Genomic DNA, 26,264 nt, shown 5'->3' on the forward strand with positions numbered 1-26,264 from the left:
GTGAAGACTATTTAGCATTACTGTACTTCATCTGACATGACTTGACGAGACAGTACTGAGCTATGTTAAATGTATCATAAACTTTTCAGGGATGCTCTGCATCCTTGAAAACGGTGCATTGCAAAAGGATTCATATCTGTGTATTGATGTATGTGTAGGTGATATGACTGGACAGGGTTCAACAGTGTGACGCACTATTGAGCAACACATGCAGCACTGCAAGTGTACAAGTAGAGTTCACCCCCAAAATTAATGCATAAACTTTGAAGGGATGCTCTGTATTTTCACGTGAGTGTGGATGGATACTTATGGTCAGGGTTCAACAGTGCTGAACTATCCATGGTAGCTACACTCACTGCTCCCTATGGTGGTATTTGGCAAGTGGGATTGAAGAAAGTTGATAACAACATTTGGTTTTGTAATGGTTGGCAGGATTTCGTTGAATACCATTCTATCTGTTATGGTTATTTTTTAGTCTTCAGATATGAAGGAAATTCAAGCTTTCATATTTTTATATTTGATAAGACTACCAGTGAGATTCAATATCCACCCAACAAGAACTGTAAATTAGAAGATCATCAGATAGAAATAATAGACTTATATGAAGATGATAGAAACATATCCCTCAACTGATTTGCCCATAAAACATGAAGTCAGACAAAAGTTTGTTACGAAAAAAATTTCTTGTACATAAAGAGGAAGACAGAATGAGTAGTTGGCCTGGTTTGGATGAGTTTGTATGTAATGTATTTATATAAAGTAGTACACTAGCAGAACTAAGATACACGGATATGGGTATATGATACAACGACTCATGGTGTCATATATATAAATTATTCGTATTATTGAATCATATGTGTGGTTAATATGCATGTGTGGTTTGAATGAGTCTGTATGTATTGAATCTATTAAATTTTCCTACAAGTAATGTGCAATAAATCTAAGTTGGTTGATGAGTGTTATGTGGGTAACATTTCAATTTACACAGAGAGAATATTAGAAACATCAACATATCTAAGCAGAGGACATTGTCCAACCAAAGCACAAGAATCATATGTAGCAACAAAGAACAACAAGGAAAGAATGAGCAAGTGATTTTATATACACTTAGCCAATCCATTGAAAACATTGCAACATATTGACATAACAATGTAATACATTACCAGTTTCATGTCACGCATGTTGGAAGGGAGTATTATCTTGAACAAATGTGTGTGTTTACACCTCGACGGTGATGGTCTCAGTTGGACCCTACTCTACTCCGGCGAGTCCTTGCTTTAGGAACCATTTGGTTTTTCTGTGAGAGAGTGGTTGGTGTGTGTGGTTTGGAAGAGTCTGTATTGTAGAATGTATGAAATTTTCAGTTTAAATTTTCATATGTAGCAACAAAGAACAGCAGGTAAAAAATGAGAAACTGATTTCATTTAAATTTAGCGAAAACTAATGAACAGTTATTCTTTAGATTTGCAAAAGTTGAACGTACATAATCATCATTTGTCAGACGTTAAGAACAACATTTTGTATTACACAGAATGTGTAGACATTAACAACAACGTCTAATGTTCGTAGGTAGAAATTTCTAGAAGTCATCATTGCTTGAATTTGAGAAGTTTAAAATATCTCTTTCATCATCTAACGCAGTAATTTCATTAATAGATTTCATGGCTCGCTCTTGCGCCTTCCTCTTTAGATGCTTCCTAGTTTTTTGGATTGCATGAAAACGGTCTAGTCGCCTCTGCATTTGATTGTTCTCTTGTTCAAGACGAGCAAGTATGTTGGCAGGTTCATCTCTAGGTAACTCAGCTGAGCGTGCCTTAGGAACTCGTAACCCGTGCCATCGACAATACACCTCCAACTCACACCTCTTCTCGTATAGGGTTAACCATGGTGGTTCTGCTACAGTGAAATCTATTGCGGTTGTATCTGTATTTAGTTTTGTGGGTTTGCTGACCATGATGTGTCCGATACTTTCAAGACTCTCGTACGTGTATATTGGCATATTAACGAAATCTCTCTTCTTTCCGACCCATTTCCCTCCAAGTGGTCTGTGTATGTCTGTAGTTATTGATCTGCTGGAACTTCTGATGATCCACATGTTGAAGTAGATCCAAACTTGTTTCGCATTTTACGATTTGACATTGAGACGTTGTGACTCCTAGCTTACTCAATCTACGAATTTAGTGGGGGTAGAAAGAAGGTCATTATTGTGGTGCATTTATAACCTCATTTCATGGTTCAAGCATTACAGTCAAAAGTTAGTAGGGCTTGTTATGTCAATACAGGCTAGAAAAATACTATATGAGGAAGGTCATAACTGTTACCAATGTCATGTGTTTAGATTCATGTGGGGACGACACCAATTTAAATATGAAATTGGTGTCTAATTTTCCTTCATCTGCCTAAATTTAACTGGGATCAGTTGTAATTACGCTTACTTTCATATAGAAGTTAGGTGAAAGTTAGCTGTACTCCTTTTTTATTTATTTTTTTCCCCCACACTTGTGTATTTTCAGGTTCACCTCTCCTTCTACAATAATCAAAACCCAAGATTGTTGCTCTCCTACTCAACTAACGGTGCATGGTCCCAGTTACCACACTGATTCATCCACCTTAACATACAACTCCCCTATTTTTCAATGAATGCTATTTATGTATCTTATATAGGAAGAGGTTCTCCATCTATTCCAATTTTACTTTTCTTTACAAGTTTAATGGTCCTGGTTTATGCTCTACAAAACAAATTCCAACCATTCCTAAGGTTTGATTACTCCTTTCTTTAATCTGCCTAAACTTTCGTTCCTTTTTGTCAAAAAATTTTGTTGTCTAATTATATAATTTGATTTTTTTTCTATGATTGATGTTGCATGTTTATTTTCCGTTTCATAACAAGTTGTAAGGAAACTGACAATTTTAATGCTCCTGGTTTATGCTTCCTAAGGTTTGATTACTTCTTCCTTTCATCTACCTATACTTTCGTTCGTTGTTGTGAAAAAATTATATTGTTTAATTGTATAATTTTTTTGTTTTCCTATCACTGACGCCAACGCTCAACCAGTGCTGTGATCAACGCATGATCCACTTCCAAGTTTGGAACCTTGAATAACCCTTCAAAACCCGCCTCAGTTATGTAGCGAGCAATTCGTGGGTCAAGCCCATGTTGGGGTAACTTGCAACTTCGGCGTCTGCACTTTAGCACGCTTGGCACTACCTGCACACGAAAGAGCATTGTCTTAGGATAGTGCACACAAAATAACTATAAAAATGCTACATAATAATAATATGCAAGAAACAGTAGGCTAACTAGTTAGTTACAAACATTTTGCAATACGTTAGTTACAATGTTAACTGCTTATTCGCTCTGCCTCAATAGCAAATAGGATCAATTCAAGATCAATGATATTGTTTAAAATTAGCACTAAGGTGATGGGCATCATGTTTTGAAATGAATGAACAAAGTGCCTCACTATGTCAAATGGAGTAGGGAATTAGGAATCAAAGTCGTCAGTTGTCTTATGTGTAGCCATGCGTAATTGTGTGCGCATGTTTGGAAAAAAGAATGACAGCGGATTCATTTTTTAATTGATTACTATAGCTTCTAAATGAGATCTACTGACTTTGAACATTTCTGCTCCATACAATTTTCTTGATTATTTATGCTTCATACCATTTTCTCTTTGGATTAAATACAATTCTGCCTAAACCAAAAGATTCTACCATGTCCAACGTCTATTTGCAAATAATCAAAGAACTCTACAGAAATAAAAATAAATGATTTCGACATGTCCAAAGTTTAGTACAACTACGTACCTGACCGGCTGGCGTCTCCCAAAGCACCGTGGATCGATGAACCGGCTACTGCGTCAACTGTGTACCAACCGTCGGTCCAGGATCCACATTTCCCACTTGCTACATATCTGACACGCATGCAATCATGTTAGATACGTAGGTCTATGTTTAATAGTGAAGAAAAGCTTGGCTTTTGCAAGTAAACATAGGCAAGTAATTGAATGTTCTACAATAAACTCACAGAAACAAATACAGAGAGAAACAGAGTGAAAGAGAGATTTGACAGAAAATTGAAAACATATAATTGCTCAACTGAATTATACATCATGCATCTATATACACTAATTTCAATCCATTTAATCATAGCAAGGAAGAGTTAAAGTAAAACACTAAAATATAAACAACCTAATGTTCATGGCTGCAAGACATAAACAAAAAAGACACATAGTTGCAAATTGTATAAGCAACCTAACCAACCAACCAACCAAGGTGAGAATCAATGTCTAAATCAAACAAAGTAAACCAACAAATGAACACAGCAAAATGCAAACCAAACAATCAATTAAGCACCACAAAAAACACCATTCTAAAACACTAAAACGTAGCTCTAAAATTAAAAGATACCCAATTACCAATTACCCCTAAACAAGCCCTGCCACCCATCAGTAGTAGAATTTCCCTTCTTTAAACAAAGCGTAAAGTTCTTTCCTTTTGCTTTTGCTTGTTCCCGTACTTGACATCACACTCTAAAAGAAATTTTATTTAATAAAGCAAGAAGTGAAAAGGGTTCATTGTAACTTAGTGGCTAGTGAGGTGTGTTTTCAACAAAAAAAGGGGGAGACAAACATGGAAGTAGGTAAAGGTTCCATTAGAGACTCTAGTGCAATGGACATCTCACTCACAAGCACAGCTTTGGAGGCAACTAATAATAGTCAAATTAATATTGAGCTTAATTAAATGGATTAAACAACTGTGAGACCTATACCATCAAATGATGGTGTGTGCATAGTTATGTGTCAAATGAACACTGAATTGGTGACCATAACAGTCCAAGAGCTTTGCTTTCTTCTCTTTTGGGTTTTTTTTCTTCATTTGTTTTTATGAAGTTGATTATTTTTTCTCTTAGAAGTCAATTATATTTTTATTGGTCAAGTCTTGGTCGTAAATTAGGTTATTAGTAATTCATTTCTTTTCTTCGAATCAAGCAGATTTTCTAATATCAATAGTTGGCTTTCCTAAGTGAACTAGAAATAGGGTCAAGGTAGTTAAAGGTGAAAGGCAACCTTAAGGTGCCAAGGCCTTATATGGCCCGATGCCCTAAGGTGTGAGGTGACAAGGCCTTTGGTGCATCCAAGGCCAGCCCATTCCAGAAGACCTGGAATTTACCAAATTGTCTTTATTTTGGGAGAACTTAATTAAAAGCAATCCAACAGGGAAAAACAAAAACAAACAATCAAATAAGAGTCAAGTCAATTCAACTTTAGATCGACCAACGAAGGTCCCAAGATAACTCTTCATCATCTGAAATTCCCAAATTAAAAGGTCTTTAAAGAAAACTGCAATCAAATAAGAGTAAATTCAAGTTTAGACTAAGGAAGGTCCCAATAGAACTCTTCATCATCTGAAACATCCCAAATTAAAAAACTCTTTAAAGGAAACCACCAGTTATATTCCCATCACTAACTCGTAGGTTTTTAATTTTTTATAATTTTTCATCTTTGTTTCTTTATTGCAATTTTCCATCTGCATCAAAAGCCTAGGTGGCAATTCATATTCCATTCTTTTCCATTAATTAAATTACATATCAAATCCCATTCAAAAGCCTACACTTTATACCCAAAAAAATTAATTCGACACACAGAAATCAATACCTCCACCAATACCCTTGGGAAATAAGTATAGTAGGCCAAACCACCAAAAAAATAAATAAATAAACAAAGCCCTAGGTTCGTCAGAAGCACCCTAGAAGCACCACAACCTGAAAACAGTTGGCTTTTCAGAGGATGTACTATTTCCATTCCCAAAAGCCACCACAAATCTCAATGCTCCCTAACCTAACCCAACCTATTATGAAAGGATTGGGTGACTCTAAAAGGCCACCAAGGCCACTAAGTTCCCTTTTCAACCCCAAATGTAATAGATGATAATAATAATAATTCGATGTACTTAGTCAACAAACATAACCCACAAAAGGCTGCTAATTTGACACAAGACAAAAGCTTGAACGGGCTTTAATACCAAATTTGATGTAGGCTTTTTAGGAATTTCAACACTAAACTAGATTCTTGATAACATATTGAATGTGTTGATGACTGTTTCGTATTTAAACAATAAAAAAAACATCAAATAAAGAAAGATAAAACATTGGGCAATCACACCTAGGCTTTCCTAAGCACTCACATTTAGGTACAAGATAGCAATTGCGATTGAAAAAAGTTGGAATGTTCATTATATAGGCTATTTCTAAATCCTTTCTTAGAAAGACTAGGAATACTAATAACCAAAAAAAAAAAAAAAAAAGTACTTTAAGAACTTCTAAGACAATTCTAGTCTCTTAAGACAATCAATTATGCATATGTACACAAAATGTAAGTGACTTTCAACTGACGTGGTAAGTAAAGTTTATATGTTCCCATATGATATTACAAGAATAATGACATGAAACCAACAAAAAAAAAAAAAAACAAAACAAAACAAAACTTAGATGTTGAATAAAAACAATATGGCACAGTTAGAGCCCTAAGCAGAGTAAATGGCAGCAAAGGTTTTAGGATGTCCATGGTCTGTGTGTAGATATATGCGTGCATATCCATTATACACACATTATATCTATTATAATAATAACTAAACAGAGTGGAAGCTTGTAAAAGCCAGTAAGTTTGAAGCTTGTAAAACCAATAGTTTCTCAATTCAAGATCATTTAGCATTGAATTAAAAAAAAAATTTCCCTAATTCAAAATCATGACATAACTTGTGACATAATTTCTGGAAAAAATAGAGATTGATTTGATACACTTTCAAACTATATGAATTACAAAGCAATTTTCCCTAACAATGAACACCGTTGTCATGCTAACTGTATTTTACATGAATTTCTGTCCTAGATGTGCATCAAAACCCACTTCAAAACCAAACCCAACAAAGCTAAAACAGCAACAATAATTATGAATAGAGATAGAGAAAAATCTAACAGAGAAAAACTTAAGAAGCCACACTCAAATCAGATTACATGCAAAGGGAAAAAATTAAAATTTGAACTCAGCATTTACAAATTACCTTAATACGTTTCTAATCCTTTAACTCCGAAGACAAATTGGGTTGAGCTTCGGCTGTGGTGAGATTGAAAAAGTGTGGGTTTGGATTCAGCTACGGAAAGGGTCTACTGAACGGTTTGGTTTGGGTGCTGGTAGAAATAGGAGAACTTGAAGATGTGTTAAACTTGGGAATGGTCTACTGAACGGACTGACGGTGGCTGCTGATCGGACTGAGGAAGGGAGAGAAACTGTTGAGGAAGGAAGACAAATAGTTTAAGAGACGTTACATTCAAAAACTCCTTCTTATTTTGCATATAACTCGGTTTCCACATTGACGAGTTACAAACAGTAATGCGAGAATATTTTATTGCCCAAAAGCCAAGCTAGAATACTAGTGTGGCAAGAACCTGCCCAGAACTCAGTTTCTTAATAATTGAGTTATTTAAGTAACTCGATTATCGTATAATCGAGTATTGAAATAGGAACACACCCCTATATAGTTTCGAAACAAGGGCATAATGCCAAATATTTTGCCCAAAAAGGGCAAAAGGCTAGATCCCCCCAGTTTTTACACGCCAGTGCTAATTTTAGCTCCAAATTTAAACATTTTTCAACGCATTCTATGACAACCTTTGATGGAAGATATCTCAAAATTTCCAACCCTTGAAATAAAGTCCAAAATTAAAATACAAAAAGGAGAACTCTTTTTCTTTTTCTTTTTCTTTTTCTTTTTTCACGCTCCACACTCAGAAACAGCTCACATAATCAGAAAATTCTCTCAAAATCGATCTGAGCTCATCTCAGAAAACTCAAAGATTAGAGCTCATCTCATCTCCGATTGGCTGATTTGCGGTGGTCAGCCATCTCATCTCCGACGACAAGCGAGCCGTTGATAGCTGTCTCTCTCTGTTTGTTTCCCGAGAAATTATGGAAATTACACTTATATCAGATTCTACTAGGTACGATCTTCTACGGCTTTTCATTTCATTGCATTTCTATAGATTTACTCGGATTCTGTATTTGGAGAAATTGTTTGAAATGAATAGCCTTTGTTTGAGTTTTTATTTATTTTAACAGTTATATTTATTTCAATTGCTTTGAAATTCTAGCTCAATTCATTAGATTTGTGGTGGAATTTGAGCTCGATTAAATTTCTTTGGACTCGTTTAGAATTTGTTTGGTTGTTGAGAAATCGTAGGAAAATAAATGAGTTTGTATTGTATCTGTTTTGTTGAGATTTTTTTTTTTTTTGAAAATTTTTAGTTTTTATTTTTATTTTTATAATTTCATTGTTGGTGTTTTCAATTGGTAAATTTTCTAGCTCGAATCCCTAACCGTTAACTTGTGCTGAAATTTGAGTTCTATTAAATTTCTTTGATTCATTTGAGAATCTGTTTGGTTGTCTAAAAATTGTAGGAAAAGAATGATGGAAAATTAATAGCTGTTCTGGTAAGTTTTTCATTGCTTTTATGTGTACTTTTTGGTTTATTGTATGAATGTGTTTCAATGAGTTCAGTAAGATTGTGTTGCAGAGTCTACTGGTGTTGAGTTCTCCTACATTGTGATCTTTCATGGGGGGGAGGTAATTGGCTATGTCTTGACTGTTCTTACATCTGGACGTTTGCTTATATATCTGCCTTTGTTTACTGATGTATCAATGACATTGTTTAAAATTAGCACTAAGGTGATGGGGAGTAGGGAATTGGGAATCAAACCCAGTTGTCTTACATTGTACTGTTTATGTGTAGCCATGCCTATTTGTGTGTGTGCACATTTGGAAAAAGAATGGCAGCAGATTCATTTTAATTGATTACTCTAACTTGTAAATGAGATCTAGTGACTTTGAATATACCTTTTCATTAGCCACTACTAATGTTTAATATTTTTTGTAGCATTAGTGGTTTCAATATATATGGAAATAAGACTTGATGCTGTTAATGAATGAGTGTTTTTAAATTCACGATTATTTCTGCTTCATACCATTTTCTCTTTTAATAGGCAAATATCATTAATCTTTTCGGATGATAAAAAGCCCTCATTATGAACTAAATTTTAATTTTCTTGATAAAGGCATGTAATGTGATTTTCTGTAGCACTTTTGTGTTGAATGCATACCTTTTGTTTCTTTCTTCGGATTTGGCTCTAACAAGTTTTTTAGATCACTTATGCTTTTTTGTTTTTGGTTGTTGCAGACATCATCTTTCTTTCTTCACATTTTTAAGGTTCAGTTTACAGAGAAAAGAATACAGATCGGATGGAAGCAACCTTCTAGTTTATTTCTTGCTACTATATCTATTCTTCTCAGTGAGCAGGTGCCTTTTGCAGAGAAGGACTTGGCAGTGTAAGTACTCTTTGACTTTAACTTAGTAAAATTGAACTTTTACTTCAGTTATAGCTTTTAATCTTCAGTGTATGCATCTAGTGATGTCGGTAGTAAATTCATGAGCTTGCTTGCATACATGCATTCACAGCTGTATTTTTTTTATTTGCTGTGTCTTCACAAGTATTTCAGTTTTAAATTGATCTTTGTCATCTAATTTCTTACATTTCAAATAATTCCATATTTTTATTTGATGTGGTGATGTATTTGATGTGCTTCATTACCCATTGTGTAAACAGAGTCAATATTTCTAGGAGAATTGAACTGGGCAACTGTGCCATAGGATTTAGCTCATTTTACAGGTATTCAATTCCTTTTTAAATATATAAGCTTCCAATTTTCTGTTATGTCTACAGATAATGTTATTTATTAGGGATTAACTTCAATGTAAAATTTGGATAGTTTTGGCTGTTAAGATAACAGAGTGGGGCTGGGACAAAGATGATAAAGGGAGAGCATTGGTAATTTGGGGAAAAGATTTTGAGGTGTAGGGGCTTTTGGGTCTTTGAACAGCCCTAGTCAAAACTTTGCAATGGGTTAGAAATGATAAATAATTTAATGTAAATATATTTTATATCTATTCAAACGTTTAGGATAAACTTAGCAATTGAGTTAGTCTTTCATTGGTTTCTGTAAAAGCATCTGTTTCTCTGAACAGAAATGAAACATAGAGTAATTCTAAATAGGTATTGCATGTTTATGTGTATGTAGAGATACTTGGAGGTGCTGGGGAAGCTTTTGCTGATCTGAAGCAGCTGTTCTCCCTTGCTGAAAAGTTTGGTTATGCTGAATGGATTGAATTTGATGCATCTATTGTCTGTGGGCTTGCATACTACACTGGTATTGTGTTCGAGGTGAGATTTTGTGTGTTGTTTTTCCTTCTTTATGTTTTGATAAGAATGTCACTGTAGAGTAAACTGGAGTTAAAATCAAAATACTTCAATCCACTTATAATGTTCTGAATATTAACCATTTCTTTACTTATAAAAAAAAAAAATTTGTTCTGCATTTCCTGGGAACAGCATTCTTATCTGTGGCTTGCATTGCTTGATAATCTCAGACAAAATAAAGAAAGTATTGCCTTCAAATTTAATGAGTAATGGCTTGGAAATTGCAATGAGTTTTTGTAAACAAGACTGCTTTAGAGGCTATTGTCCAGTATGTGAGGGCTAAAAGTTGCAGATGTCATCACATTGACCATAAGTGTAGCTCTGAGTTTTTTGGGTGCTGAAACATGTAAAGAAATATAATAAAAATATGAGTTTGAGTGAATGTGTTAATTTTTATTTTTTAGCTTTATTATTTTACACCCAAACAATGCACTAGAATATTTTCAAAGTTCTTTCAGGTTTATATTTACTTGTGCTGGTAACATTGCGGCATAATTATGACTTGTGTGAGTATTAATCATTTAATTGTCGCTAGCTTTTGCATGAAGCCAGTGGTGTGTAGCATGAGTCCTGGTGAAATATTAAAATTCTAGATGTGGCAAACTGATGAAACTCTCTAAGATAGAGATGGATGTGTGTTACAGGTTCTGCATGCAAGGAAAACAAACACTGCACTGAAAAACCATTTAATTTATAGATACAAACTGCTATATTTTTAAGGATGAAATACTTTTACCCATATGGAATGGTCCCAAATTCTTTGTAGTACTTGATCATAGAGACTAGTCTTCATTTCGGGATTGTTTTGGTGCAGCTATTCTTTAACTGATGTGTATGCTTCCTTTCATTGAATTGGAGACAAGCACATTGTATGAATTCTGTGTGTGTGTGTGTGTGTGCACTTGCTGGGTCTCTTCTCTGTTTTGTTCAGTTGGTGAATTTATCAATGCTTCTATACTTATTAACCATGTGCTTCTACTTGTAGACTGATCAAGTTGATGTCCAAATAAAAGCTGTTAATTTAGTTGGGAAACTTTTTGCGCTGCCCAAACAGCAAGTTGCACAACATTACCATGATCTTTTCTTAGAGTTCTTGAAAAGATTCTCTAATAAATCTATGGAAGTTAGAGTGAGCGCTCTACAATGTGTTAAAGCTTTCTACATGGCCAGTCCTTCTGGAACAGAATCTCATGAAGTTATCAGTAAGTTATGAGCAATCAAACTTGTACTGTTATGATGGAAAATCTCTTGATTCTGTTGTCTTTTGAATCTACTTAACACAACTCATTTGTTTAATGCTTACTAATTAAGCAGCTGCCCTTGAAGATCCATTGTTAGATTTTGAATAAATTTTTTGCTACAAAGCATATCATCTCAACAATTGTGAATTTTTTTTTGTATATATATATATATATATATATATATATATATATATATTGTGCATGATTGTGGTTTTTTTTTTTTTTTCAAAAAACCTATTTTGAGGGTCAAGAGACCCCCTTAAATAACCTTGTTTATCAAGGGTTGTAAATATCAATCTTTCAAACCTTGGTAAAAGGTTATTTAAGGGTCTCTTGACCCTTAAAATAAGATAGAGCACTTGTTTTGAGGGGGCATGAAGGCCTTCAAAATTTCATTTTCGACGGTATAAGTTTCAGGTTATCAAGGGTCAATTTGGCCCTTAAAATAATTTTTCTCAAGGTTTCTTAATACCTTTTTTCAAGGGTTTTGACCCTTGAAAAAAGTCAGATTTGTTGTAGTGAGCTTGACTTCGACGTTGTCCACGCAAAGCAGCGGAGCTGGGTGAGCTTGATACTTAAGGAGTTGTGGAAGCAAACCATAAAGAAAATCGGCACAGTTCATGGTGTTTTTAATGATAAAATTTGTTGTACAAGTTTTGGTCTAAAATCTAAAATGTATTTGTGAATTTGGGTTAGTGGGTGTCCTTTCTTTTCTTCTTCTTCTTCTTCTTTATTTTATTATTTTATAAGAAAAGTAAAAATAATACATGGTAAGTTATGAGTGGTAGAGTATAAAATGAAATACAAAATGTGGGACAAATGATTTGTATTTGTCACAATGTAATTCTAAATGAACTCCAATTTAAGGAAATTTTATGATTTTTCTGGTGTCTGTTTAAGAAGAAAATTTCCTCATTATTACCTTAATGATACGGACTAGATTTGAAGAGTTTATCATTAAAAAGTACCACACATTTGCATTAGTCACAATTTTATTTAAGAGTTTAATTTATTAATGCAAAATTGTACTGATGCTTTACCATTAATATTGGTAAATTTTATTACCCGTGAAACCACACATCTTCCACTGAAGTAAATTGCGATATCATTGAATCATGAACTTGCCACACATCTATCTTGAAATCCTACTCTATAGCACATACTTGGACATAGAACTCATTGATATTTGGCTACTATCTACAATGTAAGTTGTATTCTCATGTCCTGGGAGCGTTGCTGCACTCAGCAATCCATATCAAAGTTTCCATGAGGATTTTAATTCAGGATTTTACATTGGTTGGTTATACCGTAAATTTAGTTTAGAATTAATTAAGAATTATTTTAATACTATGGTTCAACTTATACGTAAGTGAATATTTGGAATATTAAAATCTTGACAAGTCATTATTATTGTGATTACTTTGTTACAACTTTTTTTTTTTTTTTGAGAGAGTTTCATCCTATGACTTCCGCTCTTGATGATAACTCTTTTATTATTAGACCAAGACACCAATTAGTTTTTGGTGTAAGCAGGGATTGAACTCTAGATCTCTTATACAACCATCAAAGATTTTACTAGTTGAGCTGACTGGAACCCACTTTTGATACAATTTATACATAAATGATTTATGATATGTTAGTCCGCTATTGATAATGTTATTGTGGGATTCAGCTACAGATGAAGGTGTTTAGAATGATAAAAGTATCACATGTGAAGTGACAGGGAAATCGACCAGTTTATATCTTGGCATAGTTTACCAAAAATATTGATAGTTATATAACTTAGATAGAGGAAAATCTATATATGATTGAGTTCTCGTTGCTATATTCATCTTCTTCTTAATGAAAGTTACTATTTTCTTATAAATTTAAAAAAAAAAAAAAAAAAAAAAAATCTAGACAAGTCAGCTGAAAATGTATGCATATTACCTGAAAGAAAGTTATAAACTATAGTCCTATGTTCTGGCTTTTACAAGTGCAAGTATATTGCATTATTGCAAAAAGAAAAAAAAAAAAAAATTCTTAATTCTTAAAACTCAGACATGCACGTGCTTAGCAGCTAATTCCTATTTTCTATTTTCCTTTCGATTCGCATGCAGCACCTAAGTTTTACGCAATTCTTCTTCTCTTTTTTTATTTATTTTTATTTTTATTTTACTTGGAGCTAAATTTATGCAATTCAATATCATATATTATTAGACACTAAACATATTCATACTATACGTTAGGTCCTCCAAATTATGGTAGCACAAATGGCTACATTTTTGCCCTTATGTATGAGCTGTTTCCATTTTGTTCCCTTTTATTTGAAAATTTCAACTTCATTCCTTATGTTTGAGATCATTTTCAAAGTGACCACCTCGTCCCACTTTTTGAGTGATTTAGCCGTTAAAAGAAAAATATTATGCCATCAAAAGTTTAATTTATCCTTTTAAAAGGGTTTTAATTTTTAATTAAAACTATGAATCTTTTTCAAGTCATTTCAATTCATGCTCTAAATGAATCACTTGAATTACACGTAATATAAATTCACCCAAGTTATAGCTAAAATCTAGCTAAACAGAAAAAATCATTTCATGTAAAATTATAAGACTTTTTTTGTTTTGTTTTGTTTGCTTGTTTTTTTTTTTTTTTTGAGACTCAAAATTATAAGACCTTATTTTGGTATACTATATGAGAAATGTGAAGTTATATCATAATTAACATTTATATTTTTTTTTTCATTAAAACTTTCACAATAAATTTACATATTTTAAACATGTCCAAATCATAATCTCTAAGAATATTAAAATCATTTCCCCCCTTTTTCTTCTCTCTCGATGTCATGTGAAGCATTATAAAGGCATTAAAATAATTGACATAGTCATAAGTGAAACTCTATTACCAAAATTTCAAAAGTTAATATATATATATATATATATATATATATCAATTAAAATTTTAATATCATAAGTTTTGATAGGCCAAAAAGTATTGACCCCTTGTGGTATATTAATTAATTAATTAGTCAAGTTTATTAATTAATCAAATTAACATGCAATTGTATGTAGCAGCACAAACAAATCACCAATTAACTAAAGTATGTAGCAGAAAATAAATTGACACAGTAATTTGTTTATGAATGGGGAAAACCTACACGGCAAAAACCCCACCAGGTGATTTTAAGGTCACTACTCCTAAGAATCCACTATTATTAAAACAAGTAGTTACAAGTAAAGGAATTTCAGTACCTTCTACCAACCTACAGTTGAACCCTTGTCCCAATACCCAATTGGACTTGTTTTGTAGTGACAATCTCTCATTTCAATGCACGACTCCCAATATGTGACTAACCAATTGTGCAGATCCCAATACGCGACTTGATCACCAACTTCAGAAGGATGTTGGCTGCAAATTTTTTCAGTTCATCACACTATAAAGATCATGGAGTTTATTGGTCACAAAACCCTAAGGTGTACAAACATAGTAGCTTCTTCAAGAGAAAGAAGAATTATGGCAAACTAGGTTTCCAGTCACACTTTTCTTCACACTTGTGGAATTGTGCTCTTGTACAACTTCTGTAACCTTTTATGGCTCTCAAAAAAAATCCTTATGTATGTTTAGGGTTGTGAAAAAAGAAAACCCAAATATACATTCACGAATTGGATTGAAATCAGTTATGAAAAACTAAATTTCATAAACCTCAATAGATAGTCATCTATCGAGCTAGTTGTTGAGCCATGGGCTTCAGAAACTTTTAAACCTCAATAGATGCTAGCTGTCGAGCTTTAAAATCCTACACTTTCTCACTTGATTCTTTGGCAGACTTGCATAGTTTTAACACTTAAACTTGAAACCTTATTTCTTGAAGCATTAAACACATTTTAGATCTACCCAATTACAAGTAATGTGCAATTTGTCAAAGGATTAGCCAATTACATAAAATGTTGACATATGTTCCTAACATTGAATCACATATGTCCTAACAAGTTTATAGAAATTTTGAAATGTTTTATTATTTCTTTTATATATTTTTAATAATCTATCATAATATTTTGTCTCATAAGAAAAGTTGGGGTCTAACGAGTCATGCATGCACTACAAGATTCAATATATGTATTACAAGTTGTATGGTATATAGCACATTATAAGTACATTAAAATTTTTAACATGGTTCTAGGTTTTATTTTTATTTTGTGAGTCTTTTTTTTTTCATTGTTGTTTTTCCTTTTTTTTTCTTTTTTTTTTAAAAAAATTGATACCATTTTTATTTTAAGTGATTTAAAAAAAATTAAAAAATAAAATAAAATACTACTTCATTTAAACTCAATTGTTAAAAAATTTAGTAAATTTAAAATGAGTTCCATCATTTATTTTAAAAATTTTTTATAATCTACGATAAACTAATGTGGGTCCGGGAAGTTTACAATCCGGCCCAAACTCTATCTGGCTCCAGGGCCCGTGCCAAGGAGGTCTTGTGCCGAGGACAAATGATCGATGGCCGGGGTGTCAAGGGGAACGACTGAGGACTATCCTGTCCTCGGCACTCTAGGACTTCAATGGGAAGATCAACGTCTTGGTGAAGGCTATTCCCAAACAGCCCCCTGAAAGGGATGTGAGTAGAATGGGGCCCATAGGGAAGCAGGGTGCAAAATTGGATCAAGGAAAATGCGTCCCCTCCGCAATAAATGCAACTGCCAACGTCCAGATCCGGTTAATGAGAAAAGACGTTTGGACGGTGTAACTTCGATCTTCGCAACTAGTAGAAAGTAAGAGGGGACGGTTGATGGGATGGATACAGAAGTAAGCACCTGCCTGATCAACAAGTGGAGGGCTAGGATCAACCAAGAAGGACTATATAATGAAAAGGTAGGTGCGCCAAACAAGAGGCTGGGAAAAATGGCCAAAAACCAGAGCCTCCCAGCCCGCCTCCTGGAGAAAGACTCCTAGGGTGAAAATAACTTAGCTATGTATGAACATCACTAAAAGACTCACCGCTTGGTGATTAAGGCCTAGCCTTTCAAACCCACGCTCTACAAATGATATTGTTTGGGCCTTTTTACGTGCGAACCCAACACTGTTACGGTTCGATACGAATCGTGTCCTTACAATTGGCGCCGTTTGTGGGGAAGGCTTGTGTGTTGGCATAGGCGGTAGATCGAGAGAGATCCTTTGTCATTTCTAACAATTGGTTATAGAGTTTTAGTGTAAAGTTCCGCTAGGGGCTATGCTTCTTGACTAGGGGCTACGCTTGGTAGCTTTAATCGCATGGATAATTCTAGGGGCTTGGCCGAGGAGCTAACTCCCCTAAAGCCAAGGTCCCACACAAAAAGAAAACTGAGTTTTGGACAGAACCAAGGTATTGTATGGTCCTCGGACTTAAACCTATGGGGAAACCAACTACTTGGATGAGAAAACTGAGTTTTGGACAGAACCAAGGTATTGTATGGTCCTCGGACTCAAACTTATGGGGAAACCAACTACTTGGATGAGAAAACTGAGTTTTGGACAGAACCAAGGTATTGTATGGTCCTCGGATTCAAACCTATGGGGAAACCAACTACCTGGATGAGAAAACTGGGTTTTGGACAGAACCAAGGTATTGTATGGTCCTCGGACTCAAACCTATGGGGAAACCAACTACTTGGATGAGAAAACTGGGTTTTGGATAGAACCAAGGTATTGTATGGTCCTCGGACTCAAACCTATGGTAAACCAACTACTTAGACCAGAAAACTGAGTTTTGGACAGAATCAAGGTATTGTATGGTCCTCGGACTCAAACCTATGGGGAAACCAATCACTTTCATGAAACCTAGGCATTAAGCAGGACGTGGCAGTTACACGTGATATCAAAAATGATGCCTATATCTTAGTTGAATGAGGGTTAGAAATGAGCCTTAGTTGAATGAGGGTTAGAAATGAGTCTAAAGGCTCTGCGGGTGCAAGTAAGCTAGGGTTTTGAAACATGATGTTAAATGTATTGCATGCACAAATATTCGTACATGTTAAAATGAATTAGTGCAGAATTCATAAACAATATTACGTATCAACGAGGACAGCTAACAAGTAACCAGAAGGAAAAAGGAAAAACAAGATTTCATATATACATGTTCAAACGCTTTCCAATTATTAACAGATTAGAAAGTTTTCGAAATAAAAAGAAACAAGTTAATCGTTAAACTAAAAACGAATACAAAAGCCTAGCCAGGATTTCTACTTTTTTAGTTTTGTGTCGGTCACGTCCTGGGAGGAAGGAACGGGATCAGCTTCGACGCCCTGGAGGATAGTCCTTTCTGGGGAAGGCTGAACAGGGTCAGCATTGGTACTCTGGGGGACCACAGCAAGGGGAATTGCCTGTGATGTCTGGGCAAGTGTGGCTGGCTCCTCAGCACTAGACACCTGAATGCTAACCACGGGCTCAGTAACCTCTTTAGGTGCCTCAGGATCCATATGCTGAGATATCTCTATCACATCCTGAAGTTCTCCCTCTTTAAGCGTTTTGCCAGAAGAACCGCTGACCTATAAGTCTTCCGACGGGGTGACCCCTTCCTTGGGTTGGTCATCCATAGTCACAGAGCTGGTCGAAGTGGCCTCGCGGATGGCAGTAGGGTAGAATATGTTCTCCGCCTTCCACAAATCAGATGAAGCGTCCACCCCAGCTCGCTTCAATGCCTCTTCCCAAACCTGGGAGCAATAAAACCTGCACACTCCAGGAATCTGGGCTTTAAGGATGGCTTGGGTTTCGGTCACCCCCGCATTATAACCGTCATCCTCGGCCGTTTCCTTGGCAATCTCTGCCTCATTTCTGGCAAACTCGGCCTCCTTCTTGGCCCTTAGGGCTTCATCACGGGCATATTCTGCCACCCCTTTGTCATGCTCGGCCGCGGCCAGCTACTTATTTAAACCCTCGATCAGATCTTTGGCTATTCGCAACTGATCCTCGGCTTCAAGTACGCGCTTTGTTTGGTCCTCGGCCTGTTTTTGGGCGCTAGCTAAGCCCGCCGAGACGTTATCCCTCTCACGGATAGTTATTGTTAAGTCAGCCTTGACTTTGGCAAGTTCATCCTCAGAGGCTTCGAGAGTCTTCGAGGCCGTTATGTGCTTCTTGCATTCGTTCTCGGCTGCCTTACTCTTGTTATTCACCTCTTCCTCCATTCTATAGGTTGCCTGGAGAGCCTGACAAGGGAGATGAGTGTGTATTTAGTGACAAACCAGTGGCAAGAGTTAATAAAATGTTAGGTTTCAAGAAATCTTACCATGCCCAAGTACCTCTTAGTACTGAGGAAGACCTTCTGCATCCTCATTCTCCTCAGTTCATCCATGTCATTAGGGAGTAACATGGTTCTCCCTAATGCGTCCGCCACGTAGCCACCCTCGCCATCTCCAAGGTCCCTCATGGATGCCGTTTCTAGTAGTGGACTCCCGTGAAGCATTGGGGCAAGAAGCCAGGCACTCGGTAAGGACTGGGCCTCAATCTCCTTTCCCTTGCCTTGAGAAGTTTGGACTTCAGTTTCTTTGCCCTTGCCCTGGTGTCCAATCTTCAGTTGTTTAGTGCGCGGAGCCTCATTCTTCGCCTTAGAAGGTTGGGATTTTCCCTCGTCTGTGACTTCCTTGCCCTTGGGGCTCCTCTTTCTCTTTGAATCAGCGCCTTCAGGTCGAGGAGGCCGATCTGGTTGGGAGGAAGCAGGAAGTTTTGGGCGGGTGGATTGTGGCTGTGACTTGGTGGAAGATGACCTAGTCTGGATAGTAGGGGGCCGAGGTGGTGGAGAAGGAGCATCGGGTTGTGGCGTTCCCTGTGTATCCTTCCCAGGTTGGCCCTCAAGGAGTTGGAGAAGGGGGGTCAGGGGTTTTCTCTTAAGTCCCATTTCGACTTGAGAAGAGGTGCCTATTGACGACAATTCCGCCTCGGACAAGGCTGGGTTACCTATATCACCAGAAGGATCCTCGGATTGGTAGACTAGGTCAAAAACCCCAAATCCTTCCTCAGGCCGGTCTAGCTCGCCTTCGTCCTCTACTACTTGATGAGACGAAGAGGGGCCCACCGGTGGGATGTTCACAGGGATAGATGGTTCCTGGGAAATAAGGAATCCTGTCTCAACCACGGTAATTTTTGGGAGCCAAGGACGGCTGGCGCTGATCACGTGCCTTGCGTCCGCAAATGACTTCTGAACAGGGGGGTACCCTAATATCTTGTGAGCAGCTCGGACTTGACCATCTCTGTTATTTACAAAAACTGCTGCTTGCAAAACGGTCTCCAAGTCCGCCCGGTTAACTAAATGAAAATGTCGTGTGTAGGCGTGTAGATCTACAAAAAGACAAACACGTATGCATGGTTAGTTACCGAACAAACATTAGATTAGAATGGCGTAAAGGGTCATCCCCCTTCCATTCCCAGTACCCCACCTGGTTCTCCTTCTACTATGGGGCACGGATCGCCATCGTGCCATTCCCCAGAGACGATAAAGAAATCCTTATTCAGTCCCTTGTTGGAGTTAGGGAGGCACTGGATTAATCGAACCCTTTCGTCCCTCGACTTCATGTAGTAGGTTTTCCCCTTCAATTTTTGGAGGTTATAGCACCAGTTCACGTCATGGTGGGTCAGTCTTAACCCCATCTTCTCATTTAAAGCGTCCACGCAACCCAGAATCCTAAAAACGTTACCGGCGCACTGGGTGGGGGCTAAACGGAAGTGTCTGAGGTAACCCCTCGTCACTGGCCCCATAGGGATTCTCATACCTCCCTCTACAAAGACGAGGACGGGAATTACTACCGCGCCCGTTTCCCTCTTATAGTGCCATTCCCCCATCTTACAGTGCTTCAGACTTACGTTGGGGGGAATCCTATAATCAATGATGAACTTATTCATCGCCTCTTCAGTATCGACTAATTTCCTCAGTCTCAGTTTAGTCATCTTTTTGATTTACTAAAACAAACCCGACCCGCGACGAGAAAGGAAAGGGAGCCAAAGAGAAATAAACCCAGAAAAGAAAAAGCACGAGTAAATGGAGGTAGGGAACTTACATAAGAGAAGAATTACGCTTCGGACAGGCTTTATGTGCTTGAGATAGACTTGAATTTGGGCGGAAGTTCAGATGAACCCAGAATACACGACTAAAACTCTTAAGTGCAGAACTGAAGAGACGGATCCATCCCCAAAAAATCCTTTATACTTTCTAGGGTAACTGCACACCTTTTCCCGCCCATAAAGACCAGGAGATCACCATCGTTCGATTTCCATCATACCGTAGAACGTGGGAAGCACAAAGCCGCCTGTATTTAATGAGGCCACGTTTCGCCTTCCAAGGGCTCTAGGAACGTGCCTCGGGCAGATGAAAAGCCTCGGGAACCGATAGGTGACAAGGATTGACAGGCATTAGCAGATATCTGATGTCATTAAAACCCTCATATCCGTCCGAGGAGACGGATAACAGGATTTTGAGGGGCTATTGTGGGTCCGGGAAGTTTACAATCCGGCCCAAACTCTATCTGGGCCCAGGGCCCGTGCCGAGGAGGTCTTGTGCCGAGGACAAATGATCGATGGCCGGGGTGTCAAGGGGAACGGCTGAGGACTATCCTGTCCTCGGCACTCCAGGACTTCAATGGGAAGATCAACGTCTTGGTAAAGGCTATTCCCAAACAGCCCCCTAAAAGGGATGTGAGTAGAATGGGGCCCACATGGAAGCAGGGTACAAAATTGGATCAAGGAAAATGCGTCCCCTCCGCATTAAATGCACCTGCCAACGTCCAGATCTGGTTAATGAGAAAAGACGTTTGGACGGTGTAACTTCGATCTTCGCAACTAGTAGAAAGTAAGAGGGGATGGTCAATGGGATGGATACAGAAGTAAGCGCCTGCCTGATCAACAAGTGGAGGGTTAGGATCAACCAAGAAGGACTATATAATGAAAAGGTAGGTGCGCCAAACAAGAGGCTGGGAAAAATGACCAAAAACCAGAGCCTCCCAGCCCGCCTCCTGGAGAAAGACTCCTAGGGCGAAAATAACTTAGCTATGTATGAACATCACTAAAAGACTCACCGCCTGGTGACTAAGGCCTAGCCTTTCAAACCCACGCTCTACAAATGATATTGTTTGAGCCTTTTTACGTGCGAACCCAACACTGTTACGGTTCGATACGAATCGTGTCCTTACAACTAATATTTGGTTTATTTATATAAACGCATGTAGTTTTGGTGGCACGTGCAAGCATGTGCTTCCTCTTCATTGTGAAAATTAACATGGAGTTTCCATCTAAAAAAGAATGAAACTATGTACAAAAATATGTACGTCATACAATTCTAATTTCATTCATATAAGGATTTTGATTATACACAAACTTAGAGTAGCTATATAACATATAAATATCTATTTCATGATAGTTTCTTAGAATCTATTTTCCAAATTAATATCCACTTACTAAAAACTTCTAAGAATGATTATGAATAACGTCATCTTCCAACAGTAAGCAACTGAGCTTTGTTAATACATTGCCCTAATATTTATATTTTCACAATGAATTATATCATATTCTACAATTGATGCTTTTTTTTTTCCTCCTTTTCTTGTTTAATATGATGTTCATTAAAAACCAAATAAGTTAAACATCATAGCTAGACACATCAAATATCATTTTTTATTATCTTCTTTATCTTACTTAGCATTTTATAAACATCATTTTAATCAAGAAAACAAATAAAAAGAACAAGATAAGAAAAGGCATATGTGAAATTGAAGTTCTCATTAGATAAAATTATAGGTCTAGAAGATTAAAACTTAGTAAATCAGAGTTCTCTAGGTAATAAATAAAATACCCTATATTTTAATATTTCAACTTTTCAAGCATGACTACCACATAAAATTCAAAATATGTGAAAAAAAGTTTTGGGATATTAAAATTTTGTGCAAGTATTTTAGATATAACACAGTGGAATATTCTTAAAATCATAAGATTTTGTTAGAGTTTTAACTTAAAAAATAATAGTACTATGTATTTGCTCATTTTTAAAATCTAAAGGGAAATTAAAATTGTTCTATTTTAAGATTTAGGGGGAATTGTGAACTATCCCAAGTATAAAGGGGGAGAAACTACATTTTTCCCAAGTTTTTTTTAATGTAAAAATGTTTATTTAATTTTTTATTTAATGATACCCAAAGCAGATATCCAACATTAAAAAGGATTTAATTAAAACCATGAATTTTTAAGTCATTTCAATTCATAATTTCATACTCAAAATGACTTATCTGAATTACATGTAATAGAAATTCACATGAATTCTAAAATCTAACCAAACACAAAATCATTTCATGTGAAACTATAAAATCTTACTTGGTATACCATATGAGAAATGTGACACTATATCATAATAAATTTTTTAGTTTTTTTCATTAAAAAATTCATAGTAAATTTATAGAATAAGTACTGATGATGCAGAAAATCAACAGTTGAGATCTTCGTCTTTGCGGATAAACGATGGTAATGGCTTCATCCAAGGACGAACTTGCAACAAATCTAAAATAGAGAAAAAGTAATACACCAGTGTGGTGTTTACTAAACACCCTCCAATGATTAAGTTAGAATGGCATTCAGTTGAAGTGTATTGCAAGCGAATTCAACTTAGGAGTAGTTTTTGGAGTGAGAATTGTGGGTACCTTTTGGTGCTATTTCTTTTTGACTTTATATCCATCCTTGTCTTTAATGAGCAACGAATCTTTGCATTCATTCTCATTTGTAATGGTTGAGGCGTTACAGACTAGTGCTTTGACCTGTGTAACGTCTTCTTTCTCGTTGCTCCATCCATTACTCCTTGTCATAAATGCTCGCTATAAATGTGTAAAGTATCTTAGAGATTAAATGACGAAGCCATTATTTTTTGGACTTATCAAGTACTATATCTCTTCTTCTTTTTTTCTCTCTTGATGTCATATGATGTACTATAATTAAGTTCATTAAAATTGTTAATGTGGGGGAGGAAGAATGAGTACGCTGAGAGCCCACACCAATGTATATGTTGGGCCAGGGGCCCAGCCTAAAGAAGAACTCCTTCTTGGCTAGGCAAGACCGAGGACAAAGGGGGCGATCAGCCATTGAGAATGAGACTCCGGATCATTCCATGGAAGAGGATAAGTATTAAGAAAGAAAAGGACAAAGGGAGGCCTGGAAATATCCAAGGGAAAGCTGCTACTATTACATTAAGTGCTCTGCAACTAACTGAACCCTACTTTTCAGCCTTTACAACCATTCCCCACGACTTTGGGAAGGGGCTGATGGGACAAATATCATCACTATGAACCTAAATCTACACGTGGACGGTGGAAAAGAGAAGAAGACAGTATAAATAGGGGAAGGATTGGTAAAAGAAAGGGGGGAAGTCTCCTCAGATATAATCCAAGGACGTTTGCTTCCTAGTAAATCTATGTCATCTTTCTTTCTTTATCATCCAGACCTGTTGGTTGATCGTTTGATTCACTAAGGTCCAAGTTTCCAACCCATTTCTCTACAAATTCATCGTATTGGGCTCATTAAACCAAGACTCCATACAATTTGGGTTTGGGTTCCAAAATTGTGACCCTACAATTGGCGCCGTTTATGGGGACCTAGGTCTAAGCAAGTTGAATGTTCAACCTACTGATGCAGTACAACAATATATCGACCATTGGTGGAGGAGACCATTTTGGTCACGACTTATGCCATGTAGAAGATTTCTCCATACGAAACTATATTGGGGGCTCATGAGACAGGTTCTCATGGACCATATGGCCGATATCGCCGAACCTTTGCCAATCGAAATGACAAAGGCACAACACATAGATGGAAAGTCAATTGGTACTGTCTCACTGCATGGAATCCTTTGCCTAGAACGTCGCATGTTGATAGAACTACAAATCAAAAGATGATTCGAAGTGGGGCTAGCAAGGAAATCTCTATGAAGTGCTTAAACAGAACCTAACGCATGCCTGAGTCCTCGGACCAGATGCTTGGAGGAAATTAATACTATGAAATCTCTATGAAGTGCTTAAATAGAACCTAACGCATGCCTGAGTCCTCGGACCAGATGCTTGGAGGAAATTATCAATATGAAATCTCTATGAAGTGCTTAAACAGAACCTAACGCATGCCTAAGTCCTCAAACCAGATGCTTGGGGAAAATTAACACTATGAAATCTCTATGAAGTGCTTAAACAGAACCTAACACATGCCTGAGTCTCCGGACCAGATGCTTGGGGGAAATTAACATTATGAAATCTTTATAAAATGCTTAAACAGAACCTAACGCATGCCTGAGTCCCTGGACTAGATGCTTACGGGAAATTAATATAATGAAATCTCTATGAAGTGCTTAAAGAGAACCTAACGCATGCCTGAGTCCTTGGACCAGATACTTGGGGGAAATTAACACTATGAAATCTCTATGAAGTGCTTGAACAGAACTTAACGCATGCCTGAGTCCTCGGACCAGATGCTTGGGAGAAATTAACATTATGAATTCTCAATGAAGTGCTTAAACAGAACCTAACGCATGCCTGAGTCCTCAGACCAGATGCTTAGGGGCAATTAACACTATGAAATCTCTATGAAGTGCTTAAACAGAACCTAAATCCTGGATGGCTCCTCGGACAATAGGTTTAGGGGAAACTAACTTCTCTGTCATCCTTTTTCATGTATTTAAACAGAACCTAATTCCTAGATGGCTTCTCAGACCACAGGCTTAGGGGATTAACACTATAACATCATCATAAATGTTAAATAGAACCCTAGTAAACGATGGTCCCCTCGGATCACTTACTTCAAATTTTACATTCTTTAAGGGTTGCACTATTCACAGTATAGAGCACACGGTTATTTTCCTGATTAGTCCTATATAGTTAACTTACTTAAAGTTAGCAGTCGGGTGCCACTGTTAGTTTTGATAAAGTCAGGGTGACAATTTTTCATCAACAACATCAATTCTAAGCCCTATTTGAAAGAAAAATACTAATACACCTATTCATGAAACGATTATTGCAAAAAAGGAAAGACTCATAAAGTAAAAATGCAGTTCTCTTTTATTAAATAAAGGGAAAGTACATCATATACAAAATGGCTTAGGCAAGCCTGTTTCAAAAAGCTAACTATAAATAAAAAAAAAGAAAAAAAAAAAAAAAGAGAGGAAAGCTCATAGAAATGGTAGATCGACAATCTTGTTCTAGCAGTAATCGAGCCAGTATAGACGGTACTGGCGATAAGAAAGAAGAAGTAGCAGAGACGCTAGATCCACAATCTTGTTCTAACAGCAATCGAGCCAGTATGGATGGTACCGGCGATGAGAAAGAAGAAGAAATGGGAACGCTTGATGGACCCCTCTTCTCTTAGCTACAGGATGTTCTGTTATCAAGGCTGAGAAACGGGTGGGACTCAAGCCTTGTCACACCAAAAATCTGATGCAATCTACACTTGCTTCGGGTCTTGACTAAAGGAAGAGGGATTTCCTTCTTGCTCGGTGAGAGGAAGGAACGCCTTTGGCCTCTGCTTCCCTTGCCTTAATTGCGTTATCCTGGATCTTGGCGGCATCCTTGATTCCCAAGGAGTCGAGGGCTTGTTTTCCTTGCCCCAACTTTATCCTTAGCCACCTCATTCCCTAGACTTTGATCACCATCATGGTGGGGTCCCCAGGAATGCCTAAAGGAATAAGAACATGAGGTTCCTGCAGAACTCAAGGATCTGTGAATAAGGAAGAATAATTCCTCCAAAGGTGTCT

The 26,264-nt window shown here is 36.8% G+C and overlaps 1 protein-coding gene and 1 long non-coding RNA gene across 4 annotated transcripts; one reads left to right on the forward strand and one right to left on the reverse strand.

Annotated features, from left to right (window-relative positions):
• The first annotated feature begins 7,630 nt into the window (after positions 1-7,630).
• LOC115994203 lies at positions 7,631-12,430 on the forward strand. 3 transcript variants are annotated; one of them, XR_004093147.1, is made up of 8 exons: positions 7,631-7,999; positions 8,457-8,489; positions 8,573-8,622; positions 9,233-9,381; positions 9,660-9,722; positions 10,132-10,274; positions 11,296-11,512; positions 12,035-12,430. It is a non-coding gene; the product is annotated as an uncharacterized LOC115994203 (long non-coding RNA). The 3 variants fall into 3 exon arrangements; XR_004093148.1 differs by lacking the exon at positions 12,035-12,430 and adding an exon at positions 11,625-11,640; XR_004093146.1 differs by lacking the exon at positions 12,035-12,430 and having other exon boundaries at positions 7,633-7,999; positions 11,296-11,683.
• Positions 12,431-17,745: 5,315 nt separating this feature from the next.
• Positions 17,746-19,397, reverse strand: LOC115949957. The gene is made up of 4 exons (XM_031067216.1): positions 18,936-19,397; positions 18,583-18,708; positions 18,217-18,423; positions 17,746-18,006 (listed from the first exon to the last, which is right to left on the reverse strand). The coding sequence occupies exons 1-4, from the start codon at positions 19,395-19,397 to the stop codon at positions 17,746-17,748; spliced, it is 1,056 nt and encodes a 351-aa protein (XP_030923076.1).
• Between the last annotated feature and the right edge of the window lie 6,867 nt (positions 19,398-26,264).

The sequence above is a fragment of the Quercus lobata genome, chromosome 6 (assembly GCF_001633185.2).
Source record: "Quercus lobata isolate SW786 chromosome 6, ValleyOak3.0 Primary Assembly, whole genome shotgun sequence".
Taxonomy (NCBI): domain Eukaryota; kingdom Viridiplantae; phylum Streptophyta; class Magnoliopsida; order Fagales; family Fagaceae; genus Quercus; species Quercus lobata.